This window comes from Dipodomys merriami, unplaced genomic scaffold (genome assembly GCF_024711535.1).
Source record: "Dipodomys merriami isolate MVZ:Mamm:240054 unplaced genomic scaffold, mDipMer1.0.p SCAF_52, whole genome shotgun sequence".
In the NCBI taxonomy this organism is placed as follows: Eukaryota; Metazoa; Chordata; class Mammalia; order Rodentia; family Heteromyidae; genus Dipodomys; species Dipodomys merriami.
This window is the reverse complement of record NW_027206091.1, coordinates 2,965,185-2,989,911: the sequence shown is the minus strand read 5'-3', so window position 1 is coordinate 2,989,911 and position 24,727 is coordinate 2,965,185. Positions and strand designations below refer to the sequence as shown.

Genomic DNA, 24,727 nt, shown 5'->3' with positions numbered 1-24,727 from the left:
CTTATAGAGCGGGGCAGTGGTGGCTCAAGCCTGCAATCCTAGCTACTCAGGAGGCTGAGATCTGAGGATCATGGTTCAAAGCCAGCCCAGGCAGGAAAGTCCCTGAGACTCTTATCTCCTCTTAACCAACAGAAAACCAGAAGTGGCAAAGTGGCACTATGGCTCAAGTGGTAGAGCATGAGCCTTGAGCTGAAGAGCTCAGGGACAGAGCCCAGGCCCAGAGTTCAAGCCCCATGACCGACCCCTGCCCCACCCAAAAAAAGAGAGTCTCAGATTTTTCTCCCCTAAGGTGGCTTTGAACCACAATCCTCTGGATCTCAGCATCCTGAGTAGTTAGGATGACAGATGTCAGCCCCAGATTGAGACCTGGGCAGAGGCCTGTTGGGGGGAACACCTTGCTTTGGAATCCTGCCTTGCTGAGTCTGAGCTTGGCCATGTCTTGTAGTATTTACAAGGGCTGAGGAGAGTTGCTTGGTCTGTGTATCTCAGTTTTCCTAGGTATGAACCCCGGAATGATAGCTCCCTTACCAGGGCTTGTGAAGATGAGCAGAGAATGTGTATGAAGCCTAAAACATGGGGAACAGCCAAAACACACCCCAGTTTGTGCTGCCTAGGGAGAACAGAAATCTCATTTTCCCCCATCTCCATTCAGCTGGCCTTGAGGCTCATGACTTTGCATAAAATTAGTGTCATTCTGGAATCGTGTGGAGGTTAGGGATAAAAATGAAGGACTAAACATACAAGTTTCATAATATTCTGTCATTCCTTTTATTCATTTATTTATTTGTGTCAGTACTGAGATTTGAACTCAGAGACTGGACATTGTCTCTTACTTTTGCACTCAAGGCTAGTGCTTTACCATTTGAGCCACAGCTCTACTTTGCTTTTTTTTTTGGTGCTTCTTTAGAAATAAGAGTCTCACAGACTTCCTGCCCAGGCTGGCTTCGAACTGTAGTTCTTTGGATCTCAGCCTTTTGAGTATCTAGGATGAGAGGTGTAGAGTCACTGGGTGCTCAAATTACTCTGTCATTTTTGACAATCTCTGCTGCTTGCCTGTGATATTTTAATCCACTTTGCAAGCTTTGGACCTGAGAACTTCTGAGCAAGTTTCATCCAGAAAGATAATATCTTTATATAATAGCCCATGACTGTGTCTGTGATTCTAAACATCAATTTATTTGCTTTTATCACTTTGGACTAAAGAGAAAGAAAATGAACCATTAGAAAAAGGCCTCTATTATCCAGCCTTTCCCCCACAACCCCCCCCTTCCTCTCTCCCTTTAATTCTCTTACAGAAGCTGCAGCTAGCTTTTATCTTTCTCCTCTGCATTTGCAGGTTGGACTCCATTATCGGTTCCTGAGCTGCCTTTAAGGTTAATATTTCAATTCAGTCCTTTCCATTCGCTGTGGAGATAAATTAAATTAGTGCCGGCAGGAGTAGTGAATTAAATAAACTATAAAAATAATGCCAGGGTTCTCCTCCCCCTCCCCTTCCCTCTACCATATCTGGTATCCTAGTTAAAATTTTAAATGGATTCACCAAGAGTAGCTTTTAATTAAGGACAAGCAGAAGCCGGGGAATGCCCTCTTTGCTTTTTTAAGATGCTGTTCTGGCTTTGTTTTTTGTTTAAATATAGTTTTGTTGTTATTATTAAGGTGATTTACAGATAGGTTACCATTTCCTAAGTCAGGTAATGAATACATTTCTTTTGTAGACAATATCACTTCTTTCCCCCCATGTTCTCTGTCTGTCTGTCTGTCTGTCTGTCTGTCTGTCTGTCTCAGTCCTGGGCTTGAACTCAGGGCCTGGGCACTGACCCTGAGCTCTTTTGCTCATAGCTACTGCTCTACCAGTTTAAGCCACCACACTACTTCCAGTTTTCTGGTAATTAATGAGTGATAAGAGTCTAACAAACTTTCCTGACCATACTGGCTTTGAACTGCTATCCTTTAGATCTCAGCCTTCCAGTAGCTAGGATGACTGATGTGAGCCCTTGGTGCCCAGCAAAATGCCCTTGTTAACTGCCTTTCAAGTGGCTGCCGAGGTTTTATTTCATTTTTGCTAAATAGGAAGCCATTGGCAGGAGATAACCAGGGTGTGGTGGGTGAGGGTTGGTCTCTGCAGACACAGTGGGGGAAAAAAGGAACAGATATCCAGGGCAGACTGATAGCATTGAGGCCAAGTGTGGAGGTGTGCGCCTGGAATCCCGGCTCTTGGGATTCCAGCCCTTGGGAGGGAGAGGCAGGAGGATGGCGGGTTTGAGGCTGGCTTGGGGCTACCCAGTAAGATGTTTCAAAACCAAAATGATCGTGTGGAATCTAAGCTGAGGACAAGGAAGGCCAAAGAGTGGACAGACCCATGAATACAGGCTCACGCTTGTCATCTTAGCTACTTAGAAGGCTGACATCTGAGGATTGTAGTTCAAAGCCAGCGCCGGCAGGAAAGTCTGTAAGACTCTTCTTTTTTTAAAAAATTAAAATTTAAATTTTATTGTCAAGGTGATATACAGAGGGGCTATCTCCAATGAACCAGCAAAAGCCAGAAAAGGCACTGTGGCTCAACTAGTAAAGCACTAGTGAAAAAAAGTTAAGTAACAACAGCACCCAGACCCAGAGTTTGAGCCTCAGTATGAACATTAAAAAAAAAAAACAAAACAAAAAAAACCAAACTAGGAACTTAGTCTGCAGCCCTCTGCCCCGCCCTCTCAGGGTGGGTGGGGGCAAGGAGAAAAGGCGGATGAAGAACTGTTTCTTCCTTTGTCCCTGGGTTCTTGGGGCTGTAGCTCAGCTTCCTTGGTTTGGCAAAGTCTAACCGTGTCAGTCTCCTACTGCCTGGGCCACTCAGATTATACTTCCTCCCAGTGACGTGAGTCTTGTGACTAACTGAGGGCCAAGATGGAGCTGACCCCCGCACCAAATGGAGGACATCAGAACTAGCCCCCGACAGATTTGTTCAAAAGCTGACACATTCAGTGTCCGGCAGGAACACAGTGAGCTGGAAGATTCTCTGGTGAGCTCTGAAGACTAGCCAAGGCAGAGCCAAGTCAAGCCCGCTGGTCAGAGGCTGGGTTCCTCCCTCCCACCCCAAACTGGGAATTCGGATGTCCATGAGATCTCTTAGCAATGTTTACTGATGGTGGTAGATTCAAATTCTAGTGGGGTATGGGCCAAACTCAGTGCTGAATTTGGCCTCAGGGCCTTCATTCTCTAACATAGAAGCTAAGCTTCATCCCAGGAAGTGAATTCTGGCTAGAATCCACACTTTACTTGTCTGGGTAATCCCTGAGGAGAGCCTCCAGGAGCACTTGTGAAACTCAGAAGAAATGTCTCTGCTCTCTGTCTCACAGGTGCCCGGATGTGGTGGTTCCCAGGGACACAGTAAATGCATGTGTGTGCAACATGTGAGGAGTTCAAAGTCCAAGCAGCAACAGCTATTCTACACTGGTGGGGAAATACAGCAGCACTGGAACACAATGCATGGGAGGCTCACACATTGCCTCTGCCTCCAACCTGTGTGTCACCTCTGAGAAATCACTCTACCCACACTGGGACGGAATCTGTTATGGTGAAAAGATGCAGTGAAGCACCGGCAGTGCTGGTACCTATTACCTGTGGTGCTGTGTGATTGTCAACTGCAGCACTGAGTATTTATTAATTGCAATGTTGAGTTGCTGAGTGCTTATTAATTTCAGTGCTGATTGCTTATTATTGACAGTGTTGCCTATTCTCTGCTGTGCTGAGTGCTTATCACTGGCAGGGCTGAGTGCACATTTCCTATAGTGTTGGGTGCTTATTACCCCTCCAATACAGAGTGTTTCGTTTCTACAGTGCTGAGTACTTATCAACTACACTGCTGAATGAAGTGCTGCTTATTACCTGAAGTACTAGGTACTTATTACCTGCAGAGTACTTATTCCTTGCCATGTTGAGTGCTTATTAGCTACAGTGCTGTTTGGTTTCTACAGTGTTGAGTGCTTATCACCTGCACTACTGAGTGCTTATTACATATACTGCTGAATGTTTATTTCCTACAATGCTGAGTGCTTAGTACTTGCAGTATCACTTGACATGCTGAGTAATCACCTGCAATGCTGAAAACTAAGTGCACTGAGTGGTGCTTTGCTAAGTGTTCCTTCCTTTCATGGTTCTTTGGGGCAAATGGTAAGCACCTGTGCTGTGCTTTGCTCCCCTTCTTCAGACCCCCGTAATGAAGGGGCAGCGTCAGGGCATGCAGCCCCGAGGGCCGGGGTGTTGGAGGGTTGGTACTATGGCTGGGTGAAGGGAGAGGCCAGAAGGCAGGGGTGGGGCACAGCCATGCAGTGGGGACTTGTTTAAGCTGCCCTCTTGGGATTCTGTTCTCTTCTTGATTGGGAAGGGGGGGGTTGGCACTGTCACTTGGTTAAGAAGTAAAAATAAAGAAAGATAGGGACATGGGGGAAGGGAAATCATACATTAAATATTAATATATTTTCCTTGTTTTAATTAGATTCCTCCTCTCTAGGCAGGTACAAGGGCTGAGCCTTCAGGGTCTCTTTGTTGTATTTAAAAACCTCTCAAAAATTCAGTCCAATAATTACAAACCACTCTTTGTTTTTTTTTCCTTAGCAAAGAGAACTAATTATTTCAGCCTTCTGTTGATTGATTCATTTTTATCAGTATTTATTTTAAAAATTCCTTTTTTGTGTGCTGTTCCTGGGGCTTGGACTCAGGACCTGGACACTGTCCCTGAGCTTTTTTGTGCTCAGGGCTAGTGTTCTACCATTTGAGCCACAGCTCCACTCTGGCTTTTTCTGTGATTAATTGGAGATAAGAGTCTCACAGCCTTATCTTCCCCGGGATGCCTTCGAACCACAATCTTCACATCTCAGCCTCTTGAATAGCTACGATTACAGGTGTGAGCCACCGGTGCTCAGCCTGAGTTTGATTTTGAGGTGCACTGGGCAAATATCTCGCAAAAGCGAGTTGAGGTCAGGAGAAAGCCCTCTTCCCTCCATCCTTTCCAGTCTCTCTGCCTCTCCCTTTGGGGACCAGCATGGTGGTTGGTATGGCTGAAATAAACTCCCATTCTTAGGAATTCTAGTGTGCGAATATTCTACTGCAGTTCCCGAGCTCAGCTTTCTCATCCACCAAGTAGGGCTGGACAGGAGCCGAATTTGCTCATTTTGATCATAAAGCCTCCAAAATAAGACAGAACCCAGGAAAAAATGCTGAAGGCAAGTTCAGTCCTTCTCCCTCTTTTATAGTCTGAGGGCATTAGAAACATAGAGGAAAACCTTTGAAAAATTCCTGCAAGGGTTGTTATAGAGGATGCAGAGTTCCCTGCTCAATTTGAATTTCAGATTACCACAAATCATTTGAGATTAAAATTGAACAGGGTGCTTGTGACTCATACCTGTCCTCCTAGCTACTGAGGAGGCTGAGATCTGAGGATTGCTGTTCAAAACCAGTCTGGGAAGGAAAAGCCCATGAGACTCTTATCTCTAATTAACCAGCAAAAGCTGGAAGTGGAGCTGTACCTCAAGTGGTAGAGCATCAACCTTGAGCTGAAAAGCTAAGAAACAATCTCCAGTTACAGACAGACAGAAGACACACACACACACACACACACACACACACACACACACACTCACACAAATTATGAACTAGGAAGATACTGAATGATAGGAAAAACACTTAAATCAATTAGGTTATATCTATGTGATTGAATATTAGAGTCATGATGGGTGTTGTTGCTCACACCTGTAATCCTGAGATCCAACAAATCGAGGTTTGAAGCCAGCCCAGGCAGACAAATACATGAGCCTTTGTCTCCAGTTAACCAGCAAAAAACTGGGCTGAGGGTGTGGCTCAAGTAGTAGAGTGCCAAGAAAGCAGAAGTTCTGAGTACTAGAAAAAGTCTTCCCCTTCCCTCTGTCCCTCTTTCCCCTCCTCTTCGCTTGTCCTCTCTCCCTCCCCCCTTTCCTTTCCCCTTTTTCCTATTCCCTCCTCTTCTCTCTCTCCCTTCTTTTTCCTCCTCCCTCCCCCTCTTCTCCCTTTTCTCTCCTTCTTCCTCTACCTCTCCTTTTTCTTTCTGTTCCTCTAATCTCTCCTCTCCCTCCCCTGCCCTCCCCCTTCTCCTTTATCTCTCTCATCTTACAAACTCCTCTTTTGAAAGGTTCCCACTTCCCCAGGGGGGCATTGCCTAATGAAGTATTTTATGGCATTCCCTCCTTGGGAAGAATGAGGGTGGCTACTTAATGAATGAGAAGTTTGCTTTCATGTATTCTCTCCATATTTCATGCTGGGGACATGACTGTTTCTGCAAATGACTTTTTTCCCCCCAAGATGCCGATTTATTTTTAATTGCCTCAGCCCATCCACATGATACTTGTTATTTCTATTTGTTTAGCACTCAAAGCTTGGGGGCTGGGATGGGCCAGGGGGGCTGTGACTCCAGGGTCCAAAGTGCCAATACTAAATGAAAGCCTTGGGACACAGGTCGCTCTCCTGCTGCTTCCAGAATTGAAATTCAAATAACATTTCTCCATGTTGAAAAACCACAGCACAATAGCAAGCCTGGATACCGGTGCCATCTTCCCCCCCCCACTGTGCTAGGGGGGTCCCCCACATATAATGAAGCCATCAAATGAGGTCCAGGTGAATGCAAAAAACAAAACAAAACAAAAAATAGTAACATACCAAAGGTCTCAGGGCTGGCAGCAACATTGAAGGGTATGTAAAGAAATACTGCCAGGCACCTGTAGCTCACGCCTGTAATCCCAGCTACTCAGGAGGCTGAGATGTGAGGGTTGAGGCTTGAGGCTAGCTCGGGTAGGAGAGTCCTTGAGATTCTAATCGCACAGCGAGCCACCAAAAAGACACAGTGGAGGTTTGGCTCAAGCAGTAGAGCAACAGCCTTGAGTGAAAAAGTTAAGAGACAGCTCCCAGCCCCCCCCCCCCCCCCCCCGCCTCATACACCCAAACAAAAATCACGGCTGTGGTCCAGATTTGGCATGAGCCCCCATTAGCCCAAGCTAGGTGGTCTGTCTACTCCAGATGTTGCAGGGTTCTGGCTGGACTTAAGCAGCCTGGCTACTTTATGCTCACACTCTTAAGCAATGAGCTATGAGTGACACAAAATTCAGGCATTGCTTTTGCAGAGTCTGAATCAGAGACCCTCAAATAGAATCCTGCACTCCTGGCAGAACAGGAGAGAAGAAATGTCTGCCAGGATACGGAAGGGAAGGTCTATTTGTAAATACATACACCCAAGATGCCTGAAATGCGGTGTTTCAATAAGATAACAGAAACCTGCCTTTGGTAAGGAACCCTTTTTCTTTTTAAGAAGCAAGTATGTTGGGCACTGAATATCTGAAAAGATGTAATGTGCAGAATGAGCTATAAATAAAGAAATGGAAGGGACGGCTATATTTCCCCAATTTGTTATGGCAGATTGTGGCTTATTAATTCATAATGTCATTCTGTCGATGCTTTGTTTGTGGTGATCCTGGGGCTTGAGCTCAGAGCCTGGGAACCCTCCTTGAGCTTTTGGTTTAAGGCTAGTACTCTACCATTTGAGCCACAGCTCCCTCCCCCCTCCCTCCTGCCCTCCCTCTCTTCTTTCCTTCCTCCCTTCCTTCTTATTCAGAGAGCAGGACTGTCTATTTGATGCTTTACACTCATTGGCAGGTGCTCTACCACCAGAGGCATGCTTCCAAATCCTATCATTTATATTCACGCGAATTAGCTCTTAACTCCTGTTAAAACACAACTACATTTTGTTGCTAGTGGCTCATGCCTGTAACCCTAGCTACTCAGGAGGCTGAGATCTGAGGATTGTGGTTTGAAGCCAGCCCAGGCAAAAAAAAAAAAAAAATCCATGAGACTTATCTTTGATTAACCAGCAAGAAGCTAGAAGTAGAGCTGTGGCTCAAATGATAGAGCAACAACCAAGTAAGAACATGAGGCCCTCAGTTCAAACCTCAGTCCTGACTCATACAGACATAGACACAAACACACAAACACAAACAACCCTCCCCCCACAAAAAACACTCACAAACATAATGATTTAATTCAATTTTCACAAAAGCAAATCATCATAGTGATTACAAAATAATTCTGACCACAGCTGATTGTCCATGAGTTGGTAGATAAGATTATGATGTTGGAATTTCCATTTGAAAGTCTTCAGTAATTGATAACCTGGTCATTAAAAATATAAATATATTATGTATAAACATTATAAGTACAGTATTCCATATTATGTATAATATATAAGGTTTTATAAATATAGTTTTATATATAATTTTATATATTATCACATGTAATATATTATGTATCAATATATAGTGTATGTTATATATTATATAATATTATAATAAAATAAAATAATATAATGTGTTATATTATGCTGTAATAATTACATGTAATATGTATGTGCTCTGAGATGGAGTTCTGGCATCATTTGGAATGGATTAGAAGGTCAGACCTCCCCAGGATTGGACAATCATATTCTAGGACAGTTGTTGTCTGACATGGTGGTTCTTTCCGTTCCATAACCATGGGATGAAGGTTTCTTATTCCTGCCCTTTGCCTCCTCTGGTTATTACCCACAAAATAGCCTGACCCCTTTGCTCTGTGTGTGTGTGTGTGTGTGTGTGTGTGTGTGTGTGTGTGTGTGTGTGTGTGTGTGTGTGTGTGTGTGTGTGTGTGTGTGTGTGTATGCCAGTATTGAAGTTTGAACTCAGAGCCTGGGTGCTGTCCTTTAGCTTTTTGACTCCAGGCTAACATTCTAGTACTTGAGCCATAACTCCACTTCTGGCTTTTTGGTAGTTCATTGGCAGTAAGAGTCCTATGAACTTTCCTGCCTGGACTGGTTTTGAACTGTGATCTTCAGATCTCAGTTTCTTGAGTAGTTAGGATGACATGTGTAAGCCCCCAGCCCCCAGCAGTTATTTTTATTTTAACTGCAACAACAATAATGTAAACTTTATGTAAAAGCCATCAGATAATATAGAAAAATATAATGAGGAGAGTGAAGGATATGGGTTAGTAAGTTCACACTTCAAAGACAATAGTTAACATATGGTATGCTAGACTTTTCTGTTTGGAGAGGCAACATTTTGTTTGGAAAGACACATTTATGGTCAGTAACCTGCAAATCCACACTGAGCATTAACTCGATCATATGCTTCTTGATTTATTATTTATTTATTTATTTATTTTTGGGTCCGGTTGTGGGGCCTGAACTCTGGGTCTGGGCGCTGTCCCTCAGCTCTTCAGCTCAAGGCTAGTGCTCTACCACTTGAGCCACAGCACCACTTCCGGCTTTTTTCTTTTTGCTTATGTGGTGCTGAGGAATCGAAACCAGGGCCTCATGCATGCAAAGCAAGCACTCTACCACTGAGCCACCTTCCCAGCCCTGCTTCTTGATTTATAAGCTACTTTATCATTCAATGCCATTGAGAACTATTTAAACTAAGGCATGGCTTTATTTATATGTTTATTTATTTATTTACTTTTTAATGCCAGTACTGGGCTTTGAATTCAGGTCCTTCTGGATTATTATTATTATTATTATTATTAGTTTTTGCTGGTTAATTGGAAATGAGAGTCTCTTAGTTTTATCTCTACTTCCCCTAAGACCATGGGTTTACTGCAAGACCTGGTTTAGGACCAGAGATAAATAGGAGTAAGAAGGAGACTTCACATGAATCTCCCAAAGGTCTGGAGGTGGGGTGGGAATGGAACCAGTTTAGTGCTTTGGTGTAGTGTCCCCAGATCCTGGGCTGTAGACTTCCATTTTTAAATTTTTTTTATCCTTTCCATCTCCTACCATTGGTCAGGTGGATCATCCATTATTATCATGCAACATTTGACAGATTTAATTGCAGAGAATTAAATGAGTTGTGGATCAATACTCTTTGGAATGATCAATTTATCATTCTTTGTAATTAAAGACCACCAATTCCTAACACTTTTCAGTTGTATTTTATTACACTAGTTCTAATTCACAGCTTTGGGGTAATTTGTATGGATTGCAGGTATCCTATCTGGGAATCAAGACAGGTATTAATCAGAATATGGAGTTATAGGATTTCTGGTTTAATGGCCATCAACTTGAGTCAGGAGGTGGGTCTAACTCAGCTTGAGCTTGCTTTAAGATGCTGGAGGGGCCAGGTGCTGGTGGCTCACACCTGTAATCCTAGTTACTGAGGAGGCTGAGGTCTGAGGATTGTGGTTTGAAACCAACCTGGGCAGTAAAGTCCATGAGCCTCTTCTCTCCAATGAAGCAGGAAAAAGGTAGAAGTGGAGATGTAGCGTGCCAGCCTTGAGTATAAAGCTAAGGACAGCACCCAGGCCCTGAGTCCAAGCCCCCAAATTAGTACACACATGCTCACACACACACCACAACACACATGCACACACTTCCCCAAGCCAAAGAAACACCAACAATAAAAGCAGCTCTTCTCAGATTCCCTCCCCTCAGAGAATTCTCACCCTGCAGAAAGTGATGAGAGAGGCCCTGGCATTGAATGCAGTGATGTGCATTATGAGGACCAAGCAGGTCACATTCCCACATCCCATGTGTCCTCGCATCCTCACACAGCACCATGCTGGACGGGATGGGGAAGAAGTGAGGGATGGGCAGAGGGGTGGTGCTGTGGATGATGTTCTCCCTCGTGGCCCCCATTCTCAGAGAAAGTGGCATGTGAAGCAGGAACTCCTTCCATTTGGGTGCCAACCTTCACCTCTAGCCACAACACTATCAGGGCTCACAATTTATCAGTTGAATAACACTACATGGTACACATTTTCTCCTCTTGGTAAGTGGGAATAGGGTTGACCAAGGGGCCTTCTTGCTAAGGAAAGCCTACCATGGTCAGAACTAGTTCAACCCTGGCATGATCAGACTTGCTCAACCAGAGAAGGAAAGCCTGCAATTTGCAAAATTAGCTTGAGTTCTCTCCCTCCCTCCCCCCCCCCCTATCTCTCTCCTTTTTTCCCACTCTGGAGCTTGAACCCAGAGTCTGAGTGCTGTCCCCAAGCTTTTGTACTCAAAGCTAGTGCGCTACCACTTGAGCCACAGCTGGACTTCTGGCTTTTTGTGGTTAGTTGGAGATGAGAATCTCATGGACTTTCCTGCCAGGGCCAACTTTAAACCAAAATCCTCAGCCTACTGAATAGCCAGGATGACAGGCACCAACCATTGGTGTCTGACACTAGCTTGATTTTTATGTGTCAAGTAATTTTTGAGAAACTGTAGCCATTGGGGTAAGACAAAACTCAAAACATCTGGAAGTGTAAAACAGTTGTACTCTTGTCTGTTAGTCTTTGGGGTTGGAATTCCTTTGGACCCTCTGATGCAATAAACAATAAACCTGAATTCTCCAGCTCTGCGTGCAGCCTGATTCTTCCAGGACTATTTTGTGCTGCACTCTGAGTTTTCAGTGAGTTACTGACTCTTCCCCAATAGCCAGGACTCCTTACCCTCACCCTATTTTTTTCATTTTATCAACTCAAGGCCTGGGCGCTGTTCCTGAGCTCAAGGCAGGCATGCTAACACTTTGAGTCACACTTCTAGTTTTCTGACTGTTAATTGGAGATAGGAGTCTCATGGACTTTCTTGCCTGGGCTGGCATTGAACTATGATCCTCAGATCTCACCCTCCCGAGTAGCTAAGATTGTAGGTGTGAACCACCAGCATCCAGTCACCCTGCTTTATTGACTCCACAAAAACATACAGCCACCTGACATGCTGTATCTGTTTGTCATCTACCTTGCTTCCCTGGCATGAATGCAAAGTCCTCAAAAGTAACCATATTTGTACTATTTTGTGTATGTGTGTGTTTGTATACCAGCTCTGGGACTTGAACTCAGGGCTTGAGCATTTTCCTTTAGCATTTTCACTCAAGGCTGGCACTCTACCAGGTAGACCACACCTCCACTTCTGGCTTTTTGGTACCTCATTGGAGATAAGAGTCTCATGGACTTTCTTGCCTGGGCTGGCTTCAAACCATGATCCTCAGATCTCAGCATCCTGAGTAGCTAGGATTACAAGTATGAGGTACCTGCATTGGCACATTTGCACTCTTTTCTCTGTCTTCTGATTACAACGTTGCATATTGCAATCATCCTACAAAAGCTTTTAATAAATGGATGAAACTTAAAAGGGAGGAAACTGAGGCCCAGATAGGTTCAATTACTTGTCTCGAATGACTCAGGAGCAAATGGAGGACTTGGAAGTCTAAGCTCATAGCAAGTTTTCCATATAATGGAATCCAATTCACTCAATGAATTTTTTCAGGGGACACAATGCAATTCAGGTGTAAAAAAATATGAAGTGGGTAGTTTTTAGTATCATCAGAGCAGCTTGCTGGACAAAAGAGATGGATGTTCATCTGGAGATGGGAACTGGTAGCAATCTTCAACAAAGCCTGCATATTAATCATACTTAATGAATGTGACTAATGTGCTAAAGGAACGAGTGATTAAAATATTAACACATCTGAACTTCTCCTCTCTGGCTAATTTCTTCCCCTCCCTGGGGTTACCGTCTTTCAAAGAGATAGGGGTACAGAATTACGGAGATGGATTTTATGGAAGAGCAATCCATTTTTAGATGGCTTAACTCAGGGACAGTTTGTGTCCTTCTCAAGGGGCTGTCAGTCTTCATGTCTAGCTCAAAAGTGGGATGTGGGCTGGCAGGGAGATGTGGGAGGACAGACCTTCACAAGCCACTGGAACAGAAGATTCGAGGGCAATGGTGTGGAAATTGGAGAAAGATAAGGGGCCGTGATTCAACGGGAAGGTAGTTACCACCCTTGGGGCTTGAGGTGAGCCTTCCATTATAGAAACAGGACAATCACTAGATCATGCTTAGTGCACCCTCCCCTCCCCAACACCACAGGAAAACCCATTGCTGAAACAAACTGTTGAAATGCTCTTCCAGTCAGGCCTTCACTCTGCTGACTGACAGACACATCCTCCTACTCTAGGTCTTTCTCGTGGAACTGTATAAACTTAAGATTTCTTCCCCCATGGGAAATGATCCAGATCGCTGAGCACCCACTGTCACTCTCCATCTGCAAAGAGAAGTCAGGGTTTCTAGTGTATGTGTGAGCTTCCTGTTGCTTCCACAAGCCCAATGAGTAACTTCATACACATACATCTTTTTAATAAATTTAAATTTTATTGTAAAGGTGATGTACTGAAGGGTTACAGTTACCTAAGTCAGATGATAAGATCATTTCTTTATTTTTAAGATCATTTCTTTTGAACAGTGTTACTCTACCCTCATTTTCTCCCAATTTCCCCTTCCCTCCCCACCCCCAAGTTGTAAAGTTCATTTCCAACATTGTATCTAGTGTCAGGGTTGAATTGGTTCACTTTTTGTCCCACCATTTCTTTGATTCCCCTTTTCTTCCCTGAATTTATGAAAATCCTAGAGGTTAGAGTCTGCAGGACTTGAGTTCCTTTTCAAGGTTTTAGAAGATGTAAACATGTCTAACATACATGTCGTTTCCAGCTTCCAGCAATCCCCACATTCCCCAGTTCTAGGCTCCTTCCTGCCTCCACTTCAAAAGCCAAGAGTGTGACTCTTCTAAGAGTTCTCATTTCTCTGGGCCTGCCTGGACCACTCAGGATAATTGTCTTGTCTTCAGACTCCAATCTCAAGCAGAGTCTCCTTGCCACTTAAGATGATAGGGGCTCATTTCCCAGGACAATGCTGGCCAATCATTGTGAGGTTTACAGCAGTACAAATGCCCATCCAACAGGTCCTCTGGGATGTAAGGGGAGAGGGGGAGTCTTCATTCTATCATCTGTTCCCTCCCTCCCTCCCTTTCTTTCTTTCTTTCATTTCCTTCCTTCCTTCTTTTCTGTCTCCCCTCCCTCTCTCCCTCTCCCTTTTCCTCCCCCTCCCCCTCTCTCTTTCCTTTGTGCCAGTACTGGGGCTTGAACTCAGGACCTTACCCTCTCATTTGACTGTTTTGTTCAAAGCTGGCACTCTGTTACTTGAGCCACATTTCTACTTCCAGATTTTTAGTGCTTACTTGGAGATGTGTTTCTCAGATTTGCTTACCCTAGCTGGCTTCAAACCATAATCCTTAGACCTTAGTTTCCAGACACGAGCCATATGGTGCCTGGAATGATTTAACTTTTTAAAAAAAAATTGTGCCATGCCCACTTTCACCTTGTTTTTACATACACATTGCTTTACAGACTTGATGGTTACCAAGAAGTCCACCCAGTATATGTGTTCTCAGATCTATGGCTATAGTTCCCTTCTACATTTATAAAAACAAGAGCCTGTGCAGCAAACACTGTATACTAGGTATTTCTCTTTATTAATTATACATTTGCTATCTTCAAGTAGTTGTACAAAGGGGTTACCATTCAACAATCAGTTTAAATGTACAGTTCATCTTGATCGTTATCATTCCTTACATCATTTTCTCTCATTGTACTACATATATTCCACATGTATTCTTTCAATCTTTGTAGCAATTTCATTTTGAATCCCTGTTTTACATACAGATGAGGAATATGAAGTTCAGCCCTCTCTGGAGTCATGGAGTTACTAAAGGCCAAGCTGGTGTACAAACTGAATTGGGTCAAGGGAATACCCATACCCTTCCCTTCCTGATGCAGCATTCACAGAAAAAGTAAACTGAGAGGCATGAAGTCTATCCCTTCAGTCAAAAACCAACAACTGCCAGGTGCTGCTGGCTCATGTCTGTTATCCTAACTACTTAGGAGGCTGAGATCTGAGGCTCATGATTTGATGCCAGTTCAGGCAGGAAAACTGGTGAGACTCTTATCTCCAATTAGCTAGCAGAAAGCTGCAGTGGAGCTGTGGCTCAAGTGGTAGAGTGCCAGCCTTGAGCAAAAATGCTAAAGAACAATGCCAAACCCTGAGTTCAAGCACAAGTACCAGCACAAACAAACAAACAATCTCCCCAACACCTCCAACAGCTAACAAGTGGAAGTCAGATCTTCCCTCACAGTTCCAAGTTCCATTATGACTGTCGCTTGTAACTCTGAAGTTCAGAAGCCTAGGCAGGCTCTTCACTGGGGAAGGCCGTGACTCTATACAGTTACGCTTGTCCCTGCTAACTCTGACTTAACTCCAAGAACTTGGATCAATAATATGTTCTTGTTCTATTTTTTTGGGGTCTGAGACCAGGACTTGAACTCAGTACCTGATGCTTTTGCTCACTGGCTAGCACTCTACCAACTGAGCCATACCTCCAACCTCCACTATGTTCTTTTATGTATCTGTCCATGATGTTTTTGTAGGTCTTGTGTCTTCTCTTCTCTTTCATTCATCTATGAAATGAAAGTTAACACGATGGACATTTCCAGAACATTCCATGTGTGCCAGAAATACTTCTGTGTGCTCTACCTCTGTTAGTCCAGTAAATATTTTTTTTTCTTCCATCAGTTGTAGGGCTTGAACTCAGGGCCTGGGCACTGTTCCTTAGCTCTTGGGCTCAAGGCTAGCACTCTACCATTCTGAGCCACAGCTCCACATCTGGTTAATTGGATATAAAAGTCTCATGGACTTTCTTGCCTGGGCTGGCTTTGAACCACAATCCTCAGATCTCAGTCTCCTGAGTAGCTAGTATAACAAGGATGAGCCACCAATGCCCAGCTCTACTGAATCTTTAAAAGAATGCTTTAGAGATTTTGCAAAGGGAAGACAGAAGCAAGAGCAGAGGCTGTATAACTTGCAGTAGGCCACAGATAGTGAGTGATGGAACAGACACTGGACTCAGAGTCCAGAACCACAATCCTTGCTCCACTCATCTACAATTCACTCACTCATTCTCTATTACTTCCCCCACCACAGAGGGGTGCGGTGAATTACATGGGTAATTTTTCATGGAACACTCAACTATTTGTGGCAGGTGGGAGCTGCTTTGGAAGTGTTGGTTCATTAATTAATTAATCTATTTATTCACTTAGTTTTTGGTGCCAGTACTAAGGCCCAAATTCAGGACCTCATATCATTTTCTTTCTTGACTTTATTTTTTGGTGCAGGTCTTGGGGCTTGAGCCCTGGGCCTGGATGCTGGCTCTACCACTTGGGCCACAGAGCCACTTCCTTTTTTTTTTTCTTCTGTGATTAAGAGTCTCATGGACTTTCCTATCCTGGGCTGTCTTCAAATTGCAATTTTTAGATCTCAGCCTCCTGAGGAGGTAGGGTCACAGGCATGAACCACCATTGCCAGTCTCTTTCTTGGCTTTTTGGCTCAAAACTGGCACTCTACCACTTGAGTCACCTCCATTTCTGTCTTTTGGCTGGTTAATTGAAGATAAATATCTCAGATTTATCAGCTCAGACTGGCTTTGAATCTTAATCTTCAGATCTCAGCTTTCTGATTAGCTAGGATTATAGGCATGAACCATCAGTGCTCAGATTTTTGTTGCTGAGGATGAGCTTAGTGCTAGCTGGGAGGCAAGACTAGCTGGTTCTTCAGAGCAGGGCCTGGGGCTAAAAGATGGCAAGGCCTTTGTTATGAGGAATCAAAGGAGATGGGGGTCACTGGACAGAGAGGGTCAGGATGAGTTATCGGGGAGTGTAGGAATGGAATGATGCTCAGAGAAAGTGATGCATGCCTCAGATAAAACTACTCCAGCAAACCCTCACTCTGAGCTTTGCTTCCTCCTATGAGCCTTGAACATACTAGGATGTTTCCTCCTCCCAGGAACTTTATAAGTTGGGTACCATTATTCCTGCCTCTCCTGGGAAACATATCTAAAGAGGGTAGGAAATTTGACTAGGTCACTAGGTCCATGTCTAGTACCATGTAGTGTTGAGATACTCCAGGGGTAACAACTTTAACCTGTTACCATCTTGCCAAATTTGCACTCACACTTGCTTCATGTTTAAATGTGCTTTTGACCTAAATGAATCCAAAATACATAATGTCACTATAGTATAGGATAAAGGATCAGCATGGAGGATGAAGAAATAGCATGAAATAAACATTATTAAAGTGTCTCTAGACTTAGATTTTCTGCTGAGAACTTTGAACTCAAAGGGGAGATGAGTGTGAAGGATTAAAATTATATGGATGACTGGATCAAGGAAAATACTATATATATATATATATATATATATATATATATACATACATACATATGTGTACACCCAATGGAGTTTTAGTCATCTATCAGGAAGAATGATATTACATCATTTGCAAAGAAATGGTTGAGCCTGGAAAAAAATTATGTCAAGTGAATTTTCAGGTCCAGAGAGAGAAAAGATGCATGTTTTCTTTCATATGTAGATGTTATAGCTAATTTATAAGTATATATGTCAACATATACAGGGTTATATGCACATGTACATAAATAGATTAACTGAAGTATGGTATATACAGGGAAGTCTCTTTTGAACAACGAACTTACAGTTTAACAAAATGAATACCAGAAAGGTGGAACTTGAGGTGTTATGGGTAGTGAGGTCAAGGGGAGGGGGTTGGATGGATGAAGAGAGAGAAAGGATAGGTGAACACAGTCATAATATTCAACGTACATATGTAAAAGTGGAACTAGGAAAATTGAGGGGATGGGTGGGGTTGGGAGAGAGGGGGGAGAAAGGTCAAAGAGATGACATTGATCAAGATGTACTGTACTCATAAGCTGACATGTTGAATTGAAACTACTTAAACTAATAAAATGCTAATAATAAAAATGATATAGCATCCAATTGACACCGTATTATTGGTGTAATCAGAACCCAAAGAGAAGTAAAGGTTATCTCACCATGTGATAGAAAGTAACTTGGGACTCTAGTAGCCCCCTAAAACTTTCCATGGGGAAACTGCCTGGTCCAGAGCAGGCTCAGACACCAAATAACGTGCTTTGTAGCTTGTTGGCAAACCAGAATTCAGCAGAGGAACCAAGATGTCTTTCATACTGGTAAAATGCAAATAATAGCTTCTACTACCTTGTAGGGGCCTTGATTACACAGGGAAAAAAGTGCAGAAAAATACCAAACCTAAGATGTATCAGATGCTTCATCACTGCAAGCCATTACCAAGACCCTTATTAAGGTTTGCACTCAGGTCTCTGGCGTTTTGTGGCTGTTAGATGATGATATAAATAATTTTAGCAAACATATATATTTATTTTATGTTGTAGGTGCCACGCACGTTAGGAACGGTTAGTATCTCATTTAAACTATTATATTTGGCTCAGATCTCTAGGTCGCCCAAGATGAAGTTTCTTCCCTAAAGCATCTTAATCTGGAACCCCCAAGGCCCAGGCTCACAGCCTTTGCTGCAACCTTCCTGGGTGCCAAGCCTAGCAAGCACAGGGACTAAGCCCCGCCCAGGAGCCTAAAACCACGCCCTCCGCAGCTTCGTTCCGTCACTGGGAAACGCCCCCTCCGTTCGCCCCGCCCTCTACGGGACTCCCCTCTGGCCGGCGCGCTGACGTCACAGGCCTGCGCCTCTTGGCGCCTGCGCCCGGGACGGGAAGGTCGTCCCTGTGACCGACTCGGCGGTTGGAGTTGCTGTCGCCATGTTGTCGGTCGCCGCCCGTTCGGGCCCTTTTGCGCCTGTTTTGACGGCCACGGCCCGTGGGGTGGCGGGTGCGTTGCGGCCCCTAGTACAGGCCGTAGTTCCCGCCGCCCCGGAGCCGCCGGTGCTGGACGTGAAGCGGCCCTTCCTGAGTAAGGAGTCGCTGAGCGGCCAGGCCGCGAGCCGGCCTCTGGTCGCCTCCGTGGGCCTCAATGGTGAGCCGGGTCGAGGGCCTTCCCCGGGATTGAAGGGGCACCCGGGGGGGGGGGTGGGCAGGAACGGCGGGGTACCGAGGCCTGAGAGCTCCTGGGCCTCTTGAGTGTCAGAGCATGCGCACACCGCCAAGTTGGCGGGTCCCGGTGACGCGGGGGGCTCTGGGACTCTTGGTGCTGCTGGTCTGAGCCCTCATCCCAGGCCGACCTGTGCCACTCACCTTTGTTAAGCTCAGGAGTCGCCCACCTGTATCTGAGCAGCTAGACCAGTACCGGTGCTTACAGGTAGCTTGACCTTGACCTTACAGACAAATTCTTAAGGTTGATTCCCAGGGATGGTGTGAGGTTTAGAGGACAAAATCTGCACCCAAGCCATTGCTGTAGCTTGGACACTTAATAAGTGATCCAAAAAAAAAAAAAAAAAAAGCAGGCACTGTGATTAGTATTTGGGAACTTCACTTTGTAATCACTGCTGTTTTGCCTTTAGTGATCCCCACCGACACTCTACTTGGCCCTATCCCCAACCCAGCCCCAAGGTCACATGCAGTGTAGGAGGTGAGGGATGTTTGCAGGCCCCTGGTTAAAGGGTTTGCACACTAAGTAGTTAAGTTCCCAAGGAGAAGAGGCCACACCAAGCACTGGTGGTTCACAACTGTAATCCTAGCTACTCAAGAGACTGAGATCTGCGGATAAGGGTTGAAAGCAACCCTGGCAGGAAAGCCCAGAAAATTCATACCTCCCAGTTAACTAGAAAAGGTGAAGTAGAGTATGGCTTAAGTGGCAGAGCACCAGTTTCAGGCAGAAAGCAGCCAAGGAACAGTGTCTAGGCTATGAGTTAAAGCACCAGTACTGGCGCACCCCCCCCCAAAAAAAAGAAAGATTGATATTGTGTTCTACATGTTAGAATTAGACACTAAGAAACAGGACTCAGAGATCCCCATGCTCTTTCTTTCCAGAGGCCAGTTCTCTGTCAGCTAATCCCAGTTTATCTTTGGTCTTACCCTACGAATCTTTTTACCTTCTCTAAGTATGATCCTGTGAATGGCTACATGTGGGTGCTTTGCCCCAAAGCTGTTGGTTTAGTATTGAACACCTGTGAAGACTTTGTTATGCTGAACTATAGATATTTGGCCTGCTACGCTGGGCTCTGGTTTCTTCATGGGACAAGTCTGTAGTGTACCATGTTTTGGCTGCACCCAGTGGTTTTTGGGAGGCCATTCAGATCTCCTTAGGGTGACTTGATAACATTTTGTGCTGCATGGCCTCAGTGAGAGTTGAGTTTGTGGCCCTGATCACATGCCTCTTTAAGGCAGGGCAGTTTCTTAGTCTGCATTCATTCACTTTCTTATGACCCTCCCACTTGACCTTGGCTTATCCATCCTTTCAGTTAAAATACAGGACCTGGTCAATTAGATTTTGAATTCATTTTATGTCTTTGTAGCATAAAGCACTTCCTACTCTGTATTATGTGTTTGTGGGTGTACCGACTGGCCTTGAGTTGCAGCGCATACAAGGTCTCCTTTAGTTTTCTGTGTCCCACAGCATCAGACTTTGTATATGGTTGGTGCAAACTGTTTGTGAATGAATATATTAAGGAGTTTGTGAGGATATTTTGGAGAAACAGTCTAGGGCAAGAGTAGAATGCCCTGTTTATTCCTAGTCTTGGGCAGAGAAGTGAGAAGGGAGAAAATTTCAGTAGCAAAGATGGAAAGCATCTCTGAAATTGTCAGGTATCTAAAGGGTTTCTTACAAAAATTAGCAGCTTACCTGCCTTATAGAAATATATTCCCAAACCAGGCAAATAATTTAGAATCTTAAGACCAGTTCTCTTTTGTATTTACAGAAGTTCACCTTAAAATGTCTGGTCAGGTAGTTAATGGGAAGATGAAAGGGTCTGAGTCTGGAGATTATCTTGTGTGTGTGGGAATATATATCATGATAAGTCTCTTTCAAGGCACATAGAACCCACATTAAAGCTTTTTAAAAGTTGTTAAAAGGCCTCATGTTATTTTTGGGTACTAGTTCCATTAATGTTTGCAGTTAGTTTATGTTACAACTACATCTAGCATCTTCTAAAAAAGTCAAACCTAATTGCAGGTTGTGTGAGTTAGAGAATGATTTTGCCACATGACAGTTGAATTTTCTAAAGGTTTCTTGGCCATATAGGTAGACCAATAAAAATTTAACCCGTTAGATAGGATTAAGACAGTTGTATTTCTTTTATCTATATATTTATTTATTTTTGATGAGAATGCCAGTTATTCTATTTAGTGTTCTTACAATATATTTCCTTTTCTAATACATTTCCTTATGGACTGCTTATGTGGATGCTTGTGTTTGTGCCTGTCTGTCTGTCCTGGAGCTTTTATGCTCAGTGCTGGTGATCACTTATACCACAGCTCAACCTCTGGCCTTTTGGTGGCTAATTGGAGGTAAGAGTCTCATGAACTTTCTGCCTGAGCTGGCTTGGAATTGTGATCCTCAGATTTCAGCCTCCTGAGTAGCTATTATTAACAGAAGTGAGCTATGGGTTCTCAGCTCTTGTGGATACTTTTTACTGTAGAAATGTGAACTTTATCTTTTAGTCAGGAAACAACATCTCATGGGTATGGTAGCAGGCAGTGCCGTGGGACCGTAATTGATGTTTGATTCCAGATGCCAGTATGCCAGTATGCCATATCAGGTTAACCTGAATGGTGATACATGATGTAAAGCCACATTGAGTCCATCTAGCTACAGTTGGGAATCTCAGGGTGCTACTACCCAGGGTCTCAGGCCCCTCTGAAAAATGAAAAAGTTAGAACAGTATAGAGAGTGATTTTTTTGCTGGGTTCTCCCCTTGTTTATGAATATTCATGGTTTCCATAAAGTTATTGGCCTAGGAAATTAGATGAAAAGCAGCGGAACTATTCTTCTGTATTGTAATATTTGATTCAAAGGATTATATAGTACGAGACAGTGTAGTAGACCAGGATAGAATTGTAATTTATTGCAGTGAAGATTCTATAAGTAGATTCTTCTTTTGGAACCAACACATTTTCTAAAACTAAGGAACTTTGTACTGATTTCTTTTCTAAGAAGGAAACCTTGTGGCATATTTCCTAAAATAAATTTATAATTTGCAGCTTTTTGCTCCCTGAACCATATTTAGAAGTGATATTGGTAAGTTCAGTTTTTGTGAGACATTTGCTAACGTTATGGGAGAGAGAACAGAAGACATGCTGCTTTTTATAAACTATCCCTGGTCCCTCCAAAAACAATTTATTTCCACAGTATAAATGTAGGCAGTAATTATTTAATTTCTTTGTGACACACTGCCTGTTTTAGGACTTAAAATAGAAATGTCTCATTTAAAGGCCCCACAGTAGCAAAAAGAAAAGATAATGTTCTTTTATTCTATTGGTTTTTTTTTTTTTTTTTTTTTTTTACCACATTAGGTATATGAAGCCTTTCCTTTTTTTAATTACTAAATTTTAGAATTATTTTTTTCTTTTTCTTTTTTTTTTTTTTTATCAGTTGTAGGGCTTGGCTTGAACTCTGGGCCTGGGCACTGTCCCTCAGTTTCAGCGCAAGATGAGCACTCTACCGCTTGAGTCGCCACAGTGCCACTTTTGGTTTTCTGGTGGGTTATTGGAGATAAAAGTCTCACAGACTTTCCTGCCTAGGCTGGCTTTGAACCTTGGTCCTCAGATATCAGCTTCCTGAGTAGCTAGGATTACAGGCCACCTGCATCTGGCTAAGAATTAGTTTTTTAAAATAAAAAAATTTAAAATTATCCTTAAGTACTTACACAAAAGGGTTTAATTCATCATATCAGTTTACTGCATCTTGATCAGTGTCATCCCTTCCGGGGTTCTCTCCCATCTCTCCCAACTTTACCCATCCTCTCAAGCTACCTGGTTCCATTTTTACATATGTACATTGAATAATTAGTTATTTTGCAGAGTTTGTTTTATTTTGGAAGAGTCTGTTCTGATGAGGATGTCCTTCCTTGTCCATTAGAGGTTTTACTTGAAGATAAAGGAACATTAATTTGTACCTTAGAACCTAAAATAGAAATCTTTAACTTTCTGCAACTAAAGTATACTAATGGATGAAAGAATGTATGATCTTGAGTTAGTATTATTTGTTGTAGTAGTTCTTCCAGAGAGCCTGAAAGTGTTAGCTGTGCTTAGGGATAGAGGGTATTATTCAGCAACTTAGCCAGGTACACTTAGCCAGGAATTTTGGGGTTTCTTTCAGTCTGGAGAATGAGAAATGCTTAGCGTGATGCATGATATATCTTAGCAGCTGGATTTTCAGAAAGTGAACTATTGCTGCTTATTGTGCTGTTTGACTTTTAACTTGATGCACTGAGATGATCAGTCATATTCAGCCAGCTACAGGAGCTTAGTACCAGATACTGCCTTTAGTATTATACATGCTAGCAGTGCCTGTATGACATTCTTGAGACAGTGAGAAACACATTTCATATCCCCTGCTCCTCTTTCTGTACTGGTACTTGATCTTGAACTCAGGGCCTACGTGCTCTCCCTGAGCTTTTTTTGCTCAAGGCTGACTCTACCACTTGAGCACAGCTCTACTTCTGTTTTTTGGTGTTCAATGGAGATAAGAGTCTCATGGATTTTCTTGCCCCAACTGGCTTTGAGGCGGTTCCTCAGATCTTGTCCTTCCTGAGTGTCTAGGATTACAAGCGTGAACCACTGGCTCCTGGCTTTACATTTCACATCTGTAGATTTGGTGTTGTACTTATGAATCTGTAGAGTTGGTCTCATGCTGTCAGAAAACCTGGCTAACTGTTTTTTTTGGACCCTCTGTTTTTTGTCCTACAGTCCCAGCTTCTGTCCGCTTCTCACACACAGATGTCAAAGTGCCCGACTTCTCTGACTACCGCCGCCCTCAAGTCTTAGACAGCACCAAGTCTTCTAAAGAGAGCAGTGAGGCTAGAAAAGGGTTCTCCTATTTGGTAACTGCAACCACAACAGTGGGCGTCGCCTATGCTGCCAAGAATGCCGTCTCCCAATTTGTCTCCAGCATGAGTGCTTCGGCTGATGTGTTGGCCATGTCCAAGATTGAGATCAAGCTATCTGATATTCCAGAAGGCAAGAACATGGCCTTCAAATGGAGAGGCAAACCCCTATTTGTACGACATAGAACCAAGAAGGAGATCGACCAGGAAGCTTCAGTGGAAGTGGCCCAGTTGCGGGACCCGCAGCATGATTTAGAGCGTGTAAAGAAACCCGAGTGGATCATCCTGATAGGAGTCTGCACTCACCTCGGCTGTGTCCCCATTGCCAACGCAGGCGATTATGGTGGCTATTACTGCCCCTGCCATGGGTCTCACTATGATGCCTCTGGCAGGATCAGGAAGGGGCCTGCGCCCCTCAACCTTGAAGTCCCCACCTACGAGTTCACCAGTGATGATGTAGTGGTAGTTGGCTAGATACTTGGACCCAAGTCCCAGGCTTCCTCCTGTCCTCACGTCACCTCAGGAGAGTTTCGAGGAAGCCTTGTGTACTTCCAAGTTGGTTGATGTGCCGTATTTGAATTGTTGACAATGTATTTGCATACATTAATGTGAGGTAAATTGAATGTCATGTCGAATCCTTCCAAGCATTCACTTAATAAAGCCACTGTTAAAGATTAAGCTTAATCACAGACGAGAAAGCTACAATGTCTTTGGTAGCTCATTTTAATTAAAGATTACAGACTGGCACGCAAGACAGTTGTGAAATCTTTTGTATTTGCTTTCTTGGCCCAATTTCTGTTCCTGCTTTGTGTCAAGATCATAGATTCTATTATATGCTTTATTTAGGATGGGGCAAAAGTAGCTGGTCATTTCCAGGACTTGGGATATGTTTTTCTTTTTTTCCCACAGGCTTGACTAAGTGCCTTGTTTTCTGTTCTGTACCCTGGATGATTTGTTGAATGCAGTCTTTGGGAAAGAGTCCTGATGGAGATGATGTGTTCTCTGAGGGCTTTCCTCCATGTCTGGCTAGTTGGT

The 24,727-nt window shown here is 43.6% G+C and overlaps 1 protein-coding gene across 1 annotated transcript; it reads left to right on the top strand.

The window, feature by feature from the left end:
* Positions 1-18,448: 18,448 nt before the first annotated feature.
* On the top strand, positions 18,449-24,444 carry Uqcrfs1 (ubiquinol-cytochrome c reductase, Rieske iron-sulfur polypeptide 1). Its single transcript, XM_069998514.1, has 2 exons — positions 18,449-18,726; positions 23,556-24,444. Exons 1-2 carry the CDS (start codon positions 18,513-18,515, stop codon positions 24,164-24,166), a joined length of 825 nt encoding a protein of 274 aa, XP_069854615.1. The 5' UTR covers positions 18,449-18,512; the 3' UTR covers positions 24,167-24,444.
* The last annotated feature ends 283 nt before the right edge of the window (positions 24,445-24,727 follow it).

Excerpts from the sequence above, each read along its gene's own strand:
- Uqcrfs1 (XM_069998514.1), top strand. The coding sequence starts at position 18,513 with ATGTTGTCGGTCGCCGCCCGTTCGGGCCCTTTTGCGCCTGTTTTGACG. Across the intron at positions 18,727-23,555 it reads CGCCTCCGTGGGCCTCAATG|TCCCAGCTTCTGTCCGCTTC; the intron begins GTGAGCCGGGTC and ends TTTGTCCTACAG.